Genomic DNA, 12839 nt, shown 5'->3' with positions numbered 1-12839 from the left:
CAGTTTGTGAAGGAATCTCCATATTGCTTTCCATAAAGGTTGTACTAGACGGCATTCCCACCAGCAGTGAAAAATAGTTCCTTTCTCTCCACATCCCCACCAGCACTGCTTGTTTTTCCTTCTTTGTGATGTGTGCCAATCTCAGTGGCATGAGGTGGTACTTCATAGTAGTTTTGATTTGCATCTCTCTGATGATTAGATGTTGAGCATCTTTTCATGTGCCTTTTGGCCATTTGCCTTTCTTCTTTTACAAAGTGTCTGTTCATTTCTTCTCCCCATTTTTTGATTGGGTTAGATTTTTTTTCTTGTATAGTACTGTCAGTACCTTGTATATTTTGGATACTAGTCCTTTATCTGATGAGTTATGGGTGAATAATTTCTCCCACTCAGTGGGTGGCTTTTGTATTCTGGGCACTATCTCCTTTGAGATGCAGAAGCTTCTTCAACTCTCCAGCTCCCATCCTTCTTTATCTCTCCTTCCTTCCTCCTTACATTCCATTTCTACATCTTTTCTTTCCTCTCTTGATTCCTCTTTGCCTCGTTTCTTCCTACCTCCTGCCTTTGCCTCTTCCTTTCTCCCACCTTCGTATCTTCATCTGCCTCCCAGTCCATGACCTTCTCAGGCACCCGGCCATGCCTCAACTCCCTTGAGTCTCATAGGAGTCCAAGTGTTGGGATCAAGCCTTAATTCACAGTAAGGAGTTGGAGTTCGAGGCCCTGTGAGCCACTCAAACTCCCAGATGGGCAGAGGTTGTGGCACCCCTGTGTTCCTGCCTTGCACAGATGAACTATTGGGACTTCTGCTGTAGAATCTCATTCTCAGGGCTGCACCCACCTGGCCCTTTGCTCAACTGCCCCTCTACCTGATCTCCTGGAGTGGCCCTGACCCCTCAAGTTCAGAGTGGATCCTTGGTGACAAGCACCAAGCTTAGTCCAACACAGTGCTTCTCAAGTAGTGGGGCGTGAGGCTCTGTAAAGGGGGGCACGTTTGACCTCAGTACACACTGTCATAACAAGCTAAGCCCCGTGTTTATGTCTCTGTATGTCTCTGGAGTTGAGAGTTGCAGTGTCCTGCTTCAAACTCCTCTTCGAAAAGCTATGCATCACATGTGCTCATTCATGGTAGCCATGAATCTAGACTTCGCATCTGATTAAAAAATAAGCTCAAATTATTTTATATATATTTTTTCAGGTTAAAGGTTTTTTTTTAAATAAAGATACTATTTACAGTCACGGAGGGCCACGAAAAATGTTTTCTTCTTCCTAGGGGGGCATGACAGAAAATAATTGAGAAGCACTGAGATTTAAGGCTCCTTCCAGACTCATCCCTGGGGTGGGACTGTGTGTTGAAACTGCGCCCTCTGGTGGCAGATCTGCATCTGTGCCCAAGCACTGTTCCTAGGCCACTCTACTCTGGTCCTTCTAAGCCGCCATGACACTTCTGCAGGGCAATTCCCAGATATCTGTTGATGGGAATCCATGGACTCCTCTCTCAAGACAAAATTTCCCTCCTCCCTAATGTCCAGTGTCAGCCTAATAGTATGCTGAACTTGCTGTCCTCTACTTGTTTTCCCCTATGCATCTCTTGATAAACTGGGAGTTGGGCAGTGCTAGCCTCCCTGGACATTCTGTGGCACTGCTTTTATTCTACCTCCAATTGTGGTTGATGTGCAGGTGGCCGTGTTCCATGCTGTTGCTCAGCTGATCATCCAGAGAGAATTGATCTGTGAGAGTAGAGCCAGAGCTACTTGCTCAGAGAAATGCTGCTCTGGATGTTGGTGCTCCCCTGGGTTCCTCTTTTGACCATGGAAGAGTGTCCTAGTTTACTTCCCGTAGCATTGGCTGCTGTGCTAACTTCTTGTCTTGCTGTGGAGACTGTGCCATGCTGGGAGCAGTGGGTGGGAGTCTCAGTACTGAGATGAGGCTTGTGAGATGAGGCTCTAGGGGTGTTTCCCACGTGGTTCTCTGGGACCTCACAGGCGATTGATTGTTGGCCAGCTGAGCTGCTGATTCGCAGGGGCCAAGGCTGTGATACTACTTGGACTCCGTGTTGCTGTGGGTCTCCTGGGCTGCTCCCAGCAGAGTTTAGGGGACCTTGTGGTGCTGTAAATCAAACCCAGGCCACTTTTCTATCTCCCGGCCCCACAGCTGATGAGCCTTTGGCGTCTTTCGTTAGGGAAAATTCAAATGTTTCAGATGTATCTCTCTGGCCCATTTCACCTGTTTTGATGAAAAAAACAAAACAAAACAAAACACTGTTCCTAGCCACAGTCTTGACTGTCCTGTCCAACCCTCATCCCCTTCCCTCACCCCTTACCCCAGAAGTCATAATTTCTTGGTGGGTTATTTACTTCCAGTTCAGGGCCATACCCAGCAATGACCAGGGTTCAATGCTCCTGGCAGTGCTTGGAGAACCATATGAGATACTAGAAATTGAACCTGGCTAGCATCGTGTAAGGCAAATAGTTCGTCTGCTGTACTCCATCCCTAGAATAGTCTTCCTGGAGAGGGGAAGGGGCTTTGGGATCCACACTTGGTAGTGTCTGGAACTCTCTGTAGAATGAACTGGCCTGAGATCTGGCCAATACAGGTCTCCCACCTGCCAAGACAGCCAGGCTCAGGGGAGATGATGCTTCTTGCTTCATTAAGGGCAAGTAACTTCTCATCAGTTGGGAGATGCTTTGTGAATTGTGCAACTGCTTCTTTAAGCAGAGATCCGCACACTTTACTCCTCCTCCTCCTCCTTCTCCTCCTCCTCCTCCTCCTCCTCGTCCTCCTTCTTCTTCTTCTTCTTCTTCTTCTTCTTCTTCTTCTTCTTCTTCTTCTTCTTCTTCTTCTACTTCTTTCTTCTTCTTCTTCTTCTTCTTCTTCTTCTTCTTCTTCTTCTTCTTCTTCTTCTTCTTCTTCTTCTTCTTCTTCTTCTTCTTCTTCTTCTTCTTCTTCTTCTTCCTCTTTCTCTTCTCCTCCTCCTCCCCCTCCTCCTCCTTCTCCTTCTTCTCCTCCTCCTTCTCCTTCTTCTCCTTCTCTTCCTCCCCCTCCCCCTCCCCTCTTCCTCCTTCTCCTTCCCCTTCCCCTTCCTCTTCCTCTTCTTTTTCTCTCGCTTTTGGGCCACACCCGGTGACACTCAGGGGTTACTCATGGCTATGCGCTCAGAAATCGCTCCTGGCATGGAAGACCATATGGGATGATGGGGGAATCAAACCAAGATCCCTCCTAGGCTAGTGTGTGCAAGGCAAACACCCTACCACTTGCGCCACCACTCCACCCCCTACAATTCTTCCTTTCTAAGCATGCAGTTGAGTGTCTTGGAGCTTGGAAGCTCCTGCTTTGGAATAGCTTCATGATACAGAGGCTCAGTCCTGCAATAAGGCAGCCCTGTTTGGGACATTTCCTGTCTGTGGAATCAGGATTTGAGGTGATTTGAGGGTCTTTGATGCTCATTCCTTCCAGAGGGGTTTACTGTGTCTGGCTCAGATCAGACTGACTTAAACAGCTGGTGTGATGAGGATCTCTACACACCTTTCTCGAGGCTCAGGGCTCAGTGGACACTTGCAGTTTGGCAGGTGAGCATCTTGCTGTGAGTCAGTCATTTTCTTAATGACTGGTCACTTTGAGTGTCCATTACTGCCGCTCATTTGGACAAAGGTTGGTCCCAGCCTTTGCCCATTAAAAAAAACTGTAATGGCTTATCCTATATTCTAATTCCTGGCCCTCTATGGATGACTAGTTTGCCAACATTTTTTTACATTTGTAGATTGGCTTATAGCCCAATAAGAGTCTTTCTTGAGGGAAGGTCTTCAAAGAGGGCCTTCTTTGGGGGAGAAACATTGGTGCAGCAGTCAATGTGAGAAAGATCTCAGAATCATTCTTTTCTTTTCTTACCACACATAGAAGTGTCCAGGACTTACTTTGGCTCTGTACTCAGGGGTTACTCCTGGAGGGATTTAAATCCTGAATGGCCACAAGCAAAGCAAGTACCCAACTTGCTGTACTGTTTTTTGTTGTTGTTTTTTTTTTTTCCTGGCCCCTCTTTAGTTCTTTTTCTGGTTTGCGGGATATACCTAGAGGTGCTCAGAGCCTTCCTGGCCCTGCTTTTGCAGGTGATGCCCTGCACTGCTAAAGATTGAACCCAGGCCTCCTGCATGCACAGCCTGTGATCCAGCCCATTGGACCATGTCTGCAGGGCTGACTTGACAGACCCACTGCTCATGGTGGCAGGGCGCTCCCAGGGGCATGTGATTCAATGGAGTGAGGCATCACAGAGAGCTGCAGAACTGCCCTGGTATTTGAGACCAAAAGCAGGTCTGTGGATGTGTGGCCTGAGAAGCAGGATAATGGGCTAGCTGACTCAGGGGTAGTTTGAGAGCAACTCAGAGCATACTGGGTACAGCTAAATACAGAAGCAAGGGGACAGGCTAAATGCGACATTGGAGTTAGAGTCCGAGAAAGCTCTCATGTGTGTTGGGGCTGGGGAGAGATTGGGGTATCAGTAGAGAGAAACCACAAAGCCATTAGTTGGAGTAAAACCAGGGCTCCCCCTCTACTTCCTGACAGAGGGTCCAGCTTCAATGTGTGTGTGTGTGTGTGTGTGTGTGTGTGTGTGTGTGTGTGTGTGTGAAATTAGAGGGCAGCTAGTTTTCACATCTCAACTTTTTCACACTTTTTTCCCTATTTCCTGCCTCCCTGACTCCTATATGTTTAAGCTGTGTGTGGACCTAGGAGGAAGTGTTCCCTGTAGAACTTGCTCTCCTGGAGCCGGCAGCCCCCTAACCTCAGTTTCTCCATTGGGTTGGTACTCCTCTGCCCTCTGTGATGGGTTGCAGGCAGCAGAGCTGCGAGACCTGTGCTTTGTGCATATTCTGGCTCTGGGAATTATGCTTGGGGCTTCATGCTTGCCAGGTGAATGTTGTATCATTCACACTGTCTCTCCCTTCTCCCGAAACCCATAGAGCCCTTGTTGAGTCTATGAGCATTGCCATCAGTGCTGACCAGAGACAGCAGCTCTGATCCGAGTTGCTGTTTCATCCCATCCTGGTCCCTGGGTGAGCGGCTACCCCGGCCTGTAGCCTATTGGGTGCGCCCCCTCTTCACCCTCTCACAGCGACCATAGCCTGGACATGTTCCCACTGCACAGGGATAAGTCCAGCTCTATCCATGCTTGTTCCTGCTCCAGTCCCTGCCAACCCGATGCTCAGATCTGTGCCCCATGGTACCCTCCCTTCCAAGCCTCCTCCAGGGCTAGGTGATGACCTGCCTAGAGTTACCTCTGCTCTGACCTGCTCTGTGTCTCCCATAATCCTCCCTGGCTCCCTGGCATCTGTTTGTCTCCAGGGGGTGGGAGTGTTCCTTTTCTCTTATCAGGACCCTAAGCATATCTGGCTTTGAACTCGTGGGTTGAGCTGATGCCTCCTTCTGTGCTCACATGTCCCCTGTAAAATAGTGGAAATGCCGGACCTCAGCTGGGGAGTGTGTGGGAAGGACAGATATGCCCTCACCAGGCTCCTTGGGCCTTCCGGTACCCACCAGCACTCTTGTGGCCCTGCTGTGAATTGTCTAGAACACAGCCTGCCTAGTTGTTACATTCCTTCCCTGTGGCCTTCTCTGTGTTCTTGTCCTCTCCCTCAGGACCCCTGCACCACCACTTATCCCTTTCTTTCCTGAGCCTGTGTGGGTCAGTAGGTGCTCATGCTTAAAGGGGAGAGTGCTAATGCTCTGGGGGGTTCCACCTTTTGTTTTGGCATCTCCCTGCACTATTGGAGTTTACCAGGGCTTCTTTGGGTGATGCCTGGGAGACCAGATCAAATGTGGGACCTTCAGTATGACTGATTCACCCATGAGTTGTGTCCCTACCTGCTTCTCAACTTTATATTTTTTTGGGGGGGCCATACCCGGCGGCACTCAGAGGTTACTCTGGACTCTGTGCTCAGAAATTGCTCCTGGCAGGCTCGGAGGACCATATGAGATGCCGGGGATTGAACCTGGGTCTGCCCCTGGTCAGTCGTGTGCAAGGCAAATGCCCTACCACTGTGCTATCTCTTGGGCCTGCAGGATAGATGGGCCAGGCATGAGGTGGGAACAGAAGCCGCAGTGAGACCTGGTGAAAGGGTCCCAGCAAGGGGCCCACCAGTACATTGTCTTATGCCATTCTTGCCCCACACTGACTCCACGCTAGGAGTGGTGGCTTTTGTGTCTCAACTATTGGGAAGAAGAATCTGCCAGGCCCCAGTGTTGGGATATGGGAACGTGCATTATTTTTAGCTCTCTGTGAGAAAGTATTCTGTGGAGGATGCTGAGAAGGGGCGCCCATCCCTGGAGCAAGCTAATAGCGAGGCTTGGCATGCAGGCTGGCACTTGGAGCCAGTTATTTTTGTTTTGCTTATAATAGCCAGGCTAAACTCAGCTCCGTGGAGGGTTGGCATTTTGTTTTGTGGAACAAACGGTTGTGTGTGGGATTATGAATCCCCCTCCCTGCTGCCCATGGGTGGGGGGGGGTTCCCCAATAGAAGAGGTCTCTGACATCCCAGTGTTCTGCCTTGAATATCCAGGGATTTGGGGCAAGGCTGGCTCTTGCCCCCCCTTGTTTTGTTCTTCTTGCTTATTCCCCAGGTTCAGCCTGTGCCGCCGAGTTTAAACTTGAAATTAGGTACCCTCAGAATGAATGGATAGAGCAGGAAGTCAGGATCCTGGTTTGGAACTGTCACCTGTGAATTTTCCATATCCACACACTGGGTCTCTGGGAGCAAAGAGGGGAAGGTGCTCTCTGGCTTTAATCCCCGGCATCCCAGAGGGTTCTCAGGCCCCACCAGGAGCCTGAGCCCAGAGCCAGGGGCATAAACCCTAAATACCATCATATGTGGTTCCCACATAAACAGAAGAATCTGTATATAAAGATGCATACAGTAGAGAGGGTGTTTCCCTTGCCTAGGGTGACTTGGGTTCAATCCTCAGCACCTCATATTGTCCCTCAAGCCCTGCCAGGAGCAGGCGTGGACCCCAAACCAAACACCAGGCGTGGACCCCAAACCAAACAAAAACAAACAGGTGTGTGTGGGGGGGATGGACAGACAGGGCAGTCCCTTTGTTTTTTAAATTTTGGAAATTAAATTAAATTAAATTCCATTTTTTTTTAAAATTTTGAGGTGATGCTCAGGGGAAACCCCTAGCTCTGCACTCTGGAATCACTCTCAACAGGGCTCAGGATCATATAGAATGCCAGGGATCGAACCTGGGTTGGCCATGTTCAAGGCAGAAAACTTATCGACTGTGCTATCTTACCAGCCCAGGGCAGTCACTTCTAAGACCCGAGAGTCTGGTGTTCTCTACCTGGGAAGCCTGGACTATGAACTCTGGCCCCTTATTCTCAGAGCTTCATGTGGGGACATCACACTGCCTTCTTGAAATCCCCATAGTTGGGAGAGGCAGCACATGGGTCATATCTGATGGCACCCCCTTCTAGCCTGTGTGTGATGTATATCTGGGGATGTAGGCACCTGTGAAGCCTCCTGCTCCCATTTGGGTATCACACCCACTGGGCAGAATGGGGCCTGGAGTTCCTGAGTGCACAACAGTGACCCCCTTCTGACCCTGTGTTTTGTGTCCCCCAGAATTGAAGCCTAACACATCATTTGAGTCCTCTAAGCCAGTGTCTCAAATTCTCGGCCCACAGGACGTTTGCGGCCCTCCGTACAATATTTTGTGGCCCATGGCCGGCCTTCAAATATCGCAGTATTCGCGATTATTCGATTACCAAATAATCGCAATAAAAATCACATTAGTAAGAAAAAATCGCATTAAACGTTCGCATACCCCGAGCAGTTCCGTTCGGGGTATGCGAATGTTTAATGCGATTTTTCGCGATTTTTTTTTCTTACTAATGCGATTTTTTAATTGCGAATATTCAGTAAGCGAAATCCCTTATGCGGCCCTGCCTCACCCCGACTTTGTCTCCTGCGGCCCCCAGGTAAATTGAGTTTGAGACCCCTGCCCTAAGCTATGCTGCTTTCATAAGTTTAAAGCAGAGTTACTTAAGCTGCTAAGAGAGCAGTGCTTGAGGGCGGATTTTGTTTAGATTTAGTTTGAGGCCACCCATATCTGTGCTCAGAGGTTTCTCCCAACTCTGGGCTCTGGGGTCGTCGCCCCTGGCAGTGTTCAAGGGGTCTGGAGTGCTCAGTGGATGACCCAGAGCTTCTGGCACACAGAGCCTGTGGCACACTCCATCCTATTGAACTCTCTCTGGGTCCCATTTGGGGACCATGTGCTTGCCCTGCTCTGTGCTGCCTGTGATAATTTTGTTTCATTCCTTAACCCTAACACCCAATTTGCACTCTGCTGTGGCATCACCTCTCCCAGGCTGGGGCCTTGGGGCCTCTTTTTGACCAGGGCTGGAGCCAACCAGAGCCACACTGATTTCTGGAAGAGCAGTTTGTCCTGAGGCACGTCCTACAGATTGCCACAAAGGGCCTTGGAAGCTCTTCTGGAACCCTTTGTCCTAGAAAGTTAGGCTTGTTTTAAAAAACTTGTTTTTATTTATTTGTTTTTGCTTTTGTTGTTTTTGCTCTCCAAGCTTGTTCAGGAAGCCCAGGGGTCCCTTCCCTGTGATCTCAGCCAGCCAGGCCATTGGCTCACTGAGGGATGGGGGATGTGGAACCAGAGATGAATAAGGCCACCCCAGTTTTGCTGGGGGGGGGTGGCCCACAAGGACCATATCCAGGGGTGTTGGAGCTTGTAACACTGTTCTTGGCATTACTGCAGGGACCAGATAGTGTGGATGTGGGAGGAAGGAATCCTCTGTATGGCAAGCACGTTAACCCTTGTGCTGTTTCTTTGGCCCTGTTTAATGCAGAATGGACCCAGATATCGACCAGGTATCTTCGGGAGCAGCTGGCCAAGATCTCTGACTTCTACCACGTGGCCTCCAGCATGGGTGACGCCCCCGTGTCAATGCCGCTGGAGGTGGAGCAGGCCCTGCAGCAGTGGGAGTACAACGAGAAACTGGCCTTCCACATGTTCCAGGTCAGGTCGCTTCTCAGCCATGTCCCTTGATCACAGTTGGTGGTTAGCCTTGTTGTGGTTTCTGGAGCTACCTCCTCCATGCTTATTATGCAGGGGACTGGGTAGTGCTGGGGATCAAGACCCCTCTATACACATACACAGACACACAGATACACACACAGTCATACACAAACACACTCTGAACCATCTTGCACCTCAATGCTCCTGATGGCTTGCTCCCTCACATTGTGGAAAAGAATCTTCTAAACTTTGGTCTGAAATGGTATTTGGTAGTATTTGCCAAGCACAGTCTATTTCAGAGAGAGGCTTTATTTCTTTACTGTCTTTTTTTTTTTTTTGAGAGTCACACCCCACAATGTCCAGAGACTTTTCCCTGCACATTGTACTATTCTCTTGTACTTTCTCTTGGTGGTGCATGGGGAACCAGGCAGTGCTTGAGATGGAACCTGGAGCCTGTTGAGCCATCTTCCAGCCCTCAGAGTCTCTCTCAGATGGGACTCTTCATCCTTTTTATTCCTAGTGAACTGGCCCCTCTTCTGCAATCAGCATTGGGAACCCAGTAATTTTGATCATTCTTTCAGCAATGCTCAGGAGTTACTCAGGTATCACTTTGGCAGTGCTATGGAATGCCAGATCATCTATGTGCAATGCAAACACCCCCCGCACTATACTATCCTTCGGCCTCATCAAGTTTTATTTTTGTTTGCTTGTTTGTGTTTGGTCAATACTTCGCTGTGTGCCAGAGCTGTCTCTGTGTTCAGGGATCCTTCCTGGCATACTGGAGATGGAACCAAGGTCCAGTGCATGCCATGCATGCACCTTCTGTCTCTTCCCTTTTCAACTCCAGAAAGATTATTTTAATCGGATCGTCTACCCTTTAAGATGCAGTGAAGGGGAGAGAGTGAGGGCTTTGAACCAAGCTGATGGAAATCAGACTGACCAGCAGAGGGCGTCCGTGCCTCTGCTTGCTTCCATGACAGCAAATGGGTTTTATTGTTTGTGTTGCTGGAAAGACTTTCACGACCTTTGATGAGAAATGGGTTTGGGTGCCTGTACTTGGTTCATCCAACATTTTTATTTGGCTTTAGATTTGGGGCCACACCTGACTGTGTTCAGGACTTATTCCTGACGCTGTGCTCAGGGATTACTCTTGGGTCCATGCACTGAACTGTGACCTGTTTGGTAGAGAATCAGGGAGTAGGACCCCTAAGATTCCTGATATGTATGTGTAACAGCCTCTGCTCCTGTCCTTTACTGGGAGAGAATTCCGGCCAGCAGCTTTCTCTCAACCAGGACAGAAGGCAGAAGACAACTACCAATAATTTGCGAGTGTTAAGCTCTTTTGTGAACACCTAAAAAATTAAGCTGTAGAAGTTAGTAAAACGCTCAGGGTGACGTTGCTAGTCGAGAGGATTTATTGAGGGGAGAGCAGGGTTTTTATGCCCTGCTCCAGTGGGAGGAGTAGTAGCATAAGATTGAAACATAAACCAATCAGATTTGTACAAGTACAACAATTTTAACCAATGGGAGCATAAACACATTTTGATGGCGGGAAGGATAAGGAGGAACCTGGCAGGATGAGGGGAGGGGAAGCAAATTTTTAAACAAATAGCTAATTGATATTTACGCAAATACAATTTTTTGTTTAGCCTATTTTCCATTTAAATCTTTCTTTTGTGTAAGCAATAAGGATCATAATTTACAAAAACATATCTGCTTGAGAGCAGGCACAAAAACAGGTTCCATGGAAAGGTTAAGGAATCTGGTTAAGCCAGATTCTTTGTGCTGAGCTAAATTTATTTGCAGAGTTTTCTGTTGGTTCGGGGCTATGCAAACTTTATGGCTTGAATCAGGCAGGCGGTGGAAAATTCATTTAGAGTTCCTTTGATATGTGGGGTGCTCGGTCTCCCACATGTATGTCTTATAAAACATATGTATGTATGCATATATATACATATATATGTATATTCCTTTCTTGGGAGGATTGCATTTAGCATACTTTCCATCTTAATGCAAAATTTCATTTTGGTCTTGAAATTTATGTTACTGACCTTAGAATTGTGCACTTCACTTTTCTAGCTACTAAGCTTTTGGGTGGAGGAGGGGTCATACTCAGCTGTGTTCAGAGCTTACTCCTAGCTCTGTTCTCAGGGGTCACTCAGGGTGGTATACTGGACCATATCCTGTGCAGGGATTTAAGCTGGGTTGGCCACATGTAAGGCAAATGCCTCAATCTCTGTACTATCTCTTGGAACCTGGAAATTAGAATTTTTTCCCTTTCAATCAAGAATCAACAGCAACAGGTCTGAAGGTAACTGGGCAAAGAGTTCTATTTCTTGGCTGCATCTGGAATTGGACCATGAGGAGAGAAGATGGTTCTTTTTTTTTTTTTTTTTTTTTTTTGTGGTTTTTTTTTTTTGGGGTCACACCCGGCAGTGCTCAGGGGTTATTCCTGGCTTCACGCTCAGAGCAATGACACGGGAGACCATATGGGAAGCCGGGATTCGAACTGATGACCTCCTGCATGAAAGGCAAACACCCTACCTCCATGCTATCTCTCCGGCCCCTAGAGAAGATGGTTCTTTCCACTCACTCAGACCCACTGTAACAGATTCACACTTTAGCTTTGGAAGGCTCTGTCTGAAAGGCCGGTGTCTGAATTTCTGTTGCTTTGGTGGTCACGTTGCCTGTGCTTTGCTCTCTGCCTGTCCCAGGAAGGAATGCTGGAGAAGCACGAGTATCTGACATGGATCCTGGATGTCCTAGAGAAGATCAGGCCGATGGATGAGGATCTCCTCAAGCTCCTGCTTCCGCTGATGCTACAGGTGTGTACAGGGTTATGGGGAGCAGAGTGTAACCATGCAAGGGGCTGAGTGTTAGGGCCAGGGGCCACGGGTTTTTATGTGAAATGAACAGTGAGGTTGGTGCCTCTTGGGACAGACTTGCTGAGGAGCTCCTGGAAAGTCTGGGTGATCCTTGCATAGCTCATCACTTTTAGGGTCCCTGTGTGTGTTGGCTTGGCAGGCACTGAACTGAGTAGACAGACCTGCATCATCACTGTGGCTTTCTACATGTGCCCCTGGTAAACAAGCTGACTCTTGCCCCTGAGGAACAGAGAAGTGCCTCCACCTTCTCCAGTTTTGGACCACAGCTGATGCAACTCAAGGGCTATTCCTGGTTTGGTGCTTGGAGACCACTTCTGATGGTGCTGGGGGACTATGTTAATACTGCGAATGGACCTGGCTGGGTCCATTGACCTCTGCCTCTGACCCTCATGTTCTTTTGTTTGGGGGGGGGTCACACTGGCAGCACTCAGAGGTTACTCCTGGCTCTATGCTCAGATATTGCTCCTGGTAGGCTCGGGGGACCATATGGGATGCCAGGATACCAACCACCATCCTTCTGCATGCAAGGCAAATGCCTTATCTTCATGATATCCCTCTGGCCCCTGACCCTCATGTTCTTGACTGGCCTCCTTTAACTCTCAAGATGGTAGAAACTGCCAATTTGAATGAATGATCTAAAAGCCATTTAAATCAAGGTCACCACCACCAGGTTGTGTCCCCTACCCTTGTCCCCCAGAACATAGACTCCTGCTGGCCCATAGGGTAGCACCAGACAATCCAGACCCAGACAAGACCAGGATATTCTGAGACACATCCCAACTTCCAGGATCCATGCATGAAAGTGCTGCTTGGAACAGATCATCAGTCATTCGGGCTTGATCCAGTGGTGACATGAAAAACATTTGAATGTGTTGAGCTAAGGCAAATGCACAGTCCCATCCATTTTCCCCCTTTATGAACCTGAAATCTACCAGTTGTGTG

General features: G+C 48.5%; 1 protein-coding gene across 1 annotated transcript in view; it reads left to right on the top strand.

Moving 5' to 3' along the window:
* Positions 1-12839, top strand: part of MED12L (mediator complex subunit 12L) — a 294127-nt gene that overhangs the window by 66235 nt on the left and 215053 nt on the right. The window contains 2 exon segments of the mRNA XM_049785377.1: positions 8843-9012; positions 11727-11837. Of these exon segments, the coding sequence (XP_049641334.1) occupies positions 8843-9012; positions 11727-11837 (281 nt within the window).

Source organism: Suncus etruscus, chromosome 13, assembly GCF_024139225.1.
Source record: "Suncus etruscus isolate mSunEtr1 chromosome 13, mSunEtr1.pri.cur, whole genome shotgun sequence".
Lineage (NCBI taxonomy): Eukaryota > Metazoa > Chordata > Mammalia > Eulipotyphla > Soricidae > Suncus > Suncus etruscus.
Note: the sequence above shows the minus strand (reverse complement) of the source record. Positions and strands in the feature narration are given on the sequence as shown.